Source organism: Plasmodium gaboni, chromosome 1, assembly GCF_001602025.1.
Source record: "Plasmodium gaboni strain SY75 chromosome 1, whole genome shotgun sequence".
NCBI lineage: Eukaryota > Apicomplexa > Aconoidasida > Haemosporida > Plasmodiidae > Plasmodium > Plasmodium gaboni.
This window is the reverse complement of record NC_031481.1, coordinates 269,152-271,743: the sequence shown is the minus strand read 5'-3', so window position 1 is coordinate 271,743 and position 2,592 is coordinate 269,152. Positions and strand designations below refer to the sequence as shown.

The 2,592-nt window shown below is 17.3% G+C and overlaps 2 protein-coding genes across 3 annotated transcripts; both read right to left on the bottom strand.

The window, feature by feature from the left end:
• Positions 1-150: 150 nt before the first annotated feature.
• Positions 151-855, bottom strand: PGSY75_0110000 (hypothetical protein; the record flags this gene model as incomplete). Its single annotated transcript, XM_018783653.1, has 1 exon — positions 151-855. One exon carries the CDS (start codon positions 853-855, stop codon positions 151-153), a length of 705 nt encoding a protein of 234 aa, XP_018643937.1.
• A 494-nt stretch (positions 856-1,349) lies between these two features.
• PGSY75_0109900 (putative phosphatidate cytidylyltransferase) lies at positions 1,350-2,415 on the bottom strand (the record flags this gene model as incomplete). Of its 2 annotated transcripts, XM_018783651.1 has the most annotated exons (5): positions 1,350-1,416; positions 1,549-1,684; positions 1,825-1,852; positions 2,005-2,090; positions 2,244-2,415. In XM_018783651.1, coding segments are annotated over 5 exons (489 nt in total), but the record flags the coding sequence as incomplete, so codon positions are not given. The 2 variants fall into 2 exon arrangements, with proteins under 2 accessions (XP_018643936.1, XP_018643935.1); XM_018783652.1 differs by lacking the exons at positions 1,350-1,416; positions 1,825-1,852 and having other exon boundaries at positions 1,655-1,684.
• Between the last annotated feature and the right edge of the window lie 177 nt (positions 2,416-2,592).

Below are 2,592 nucleotides of genomic sequence, written 5' to 3'. Positions count from 1 at the left end.
AAAAAAAAAAAAAAAAAAAAAAAAAAAAAAAAAAAAAAAAAAAAAAAAAAAAAAAAAAAATTTATATATATATATATATATATATATATATATTTATTTATTTATTTATATATGTACACATTAAATTTTTATTATTTTTTTAAAAAAATTTCAGCATAATATCTTAGTTGAATATGCCTTTCTTAAAGGTTCATTTTTATATGTCCTTTTATTATTCATTTGTTTTAGATAATGATAAAACAAACATGCACATTCCATTATATTCTTTTTATTTTCTTGTCTTAACATTTCTGTATTCATATAATTTAAATTTTTATCGAACTCTGATTTTATCATATCAATTTGAGATATAAAAGAATCCATTTTAGCTTCTTCATATTCTTTCTTTACATCCTCAGAAGAAAAAACATGAATCTCTTCTATAGGTGGGGATCTTCTTAGTTGAGTGTCATATAGAGCTCTCCATATTGTTTCTTCTTCTACTGGTCCTTTTGATTGCATCTCTATAAAACTTGAATCCATAAAACGTGATTCCATAAAACTTTCAGATAAGGATGGATTTAAATCAGATGCTATTTCTTTTTTTATATGTTTCTCATCATAATTATTGTTGATGTTCTTTTTCTTCTTTATTTCCTCAAACATGTTGTGAACTCTATCAAAGTTTTTATAAAAATTAGTTTCTTCAACCTTTGTGTCTTCATATATCTTCATCAAATTAACTGCTAGATTCTTTTCCGTTCTGTCAAGTCCTTTCATCTGAAATAATTCTTCGCTAGGGCTGATACTAAAGAATAAAACGCACGAAATAATAAGGACAAGCATCATAGATAACCTTAATTTGTGATATCCCATTATGTATACATATAAATATATAAATATATATATATGTAGATAGATAGAAGTAGATAAATGTATATTTTGTTGTAAAAGGAAAAAAAATATATAAAAAAATATATATATTATATATTTTATATATATTATATATTTTATATATATTATATATATTATATATTTTATATATATTATATATTTTATATATATTATATATTTTATATATATTATATATTTTATATATATTATTTATATTTTCTTATATTTTTAAAGTTTGAATGAAATAAATTATATTTGTTTTTTTTTTTTATAAATTTATATTTATTTTTAAAAAAAAAAAAAAAAATACACACACAAAAATGTTATAAATAATTTTAAATAAAAAAAATTATATTTATATTAAATATATAACTATAAATATTAATTTCTATATTTTAAACATAAAAATTTATTTATATATTCTACATGGTGTAGATACACCAAAATATATGTATTACATTATATTATATATTTTTTTATTTTTTTATAAACACATTTGCTGGTAATGTCCCCAGAAATTTAGATCTTCTATAATCATTAAATCTATAAAAAAAAAAAAAAAAAAAATTAAAAAATAATATACACTCATAAATATATAAATATATATATATATATATATATTTATTTATTTATATGTAAACTATCATGTGTATCCTTTTTCTTGTTCATATGAACCTTCCTGTTAATATGTTTCCACAAAAAGAACCCAAATATAACCCCAATATTGTTGTAAAGGGTAATATAATAATTTTCGTTTTGCTGTCATAATATTTAAACTGTCTTAAGCAAAACATTGGAAATAATAAGGATCCTTAAAAAATAAAAATATAAATAAAAATATAAATATAAATATAAATAAAAATAAAAATAACATATAATATAATATACAATTATATTATATTATATCAAAAGGTATCAGCATATAAAGATTTTATATTTCTTATAACATACCTAAGAAGGAATACATTTTACACTTTACCTATTATATATTCAAAATAAAAAAAAATATATAATAAATAAATAAATGAATAAATAAAATAACATGAATCATATTAATATTGTTATAGATACACATTATGTATCCTTTAACACATTATCGTAAATTTTAATTTTTTTTATATTTTCTATTACTTGTCTGTCGATATCTTTCTGTCTAGTGTTAAGGATGTTCAAAATATTGAGCGTGTTTAACTTTTCATCATTACTTATTTTATTATCTAAAATGAAAATGAAAAAAAAAATATATATATATATATATATATATATTTTATATGTTATTATCACGTATATATTAAAGCACACATGATTGGTGTATATCATTTTATTTTTTTTTATTTTTTTTTATTTTTTTTTATTTTTTTCTAAATAACCAGAATATACATTGGAAAGTATATGTATGACATCCTGACTATTTAATTTGTTACAGTTATTTCCAAAGGTAAAAAAGGACAAATAAATAAAAAGTTTCTTCAAAGAATTTATTTTTTTCTTTTTATTATTCTTGGAGTATTTATACTCCAGTAATGTAATATCTGACGGAACCTAAAAAAAAAAAAAAAAAAAAAAAAAAAAAAAAAAAAAAAAAAAAAAAAAATTACATATTAATATGTATACATACTACCAACATATATATAATATTATATGGCGTATATATTTTCATTTATTTTTTTTTTTTTTTTTTTTTATTTTTATCTTTTATATTAGTATTTTTTTTTAATT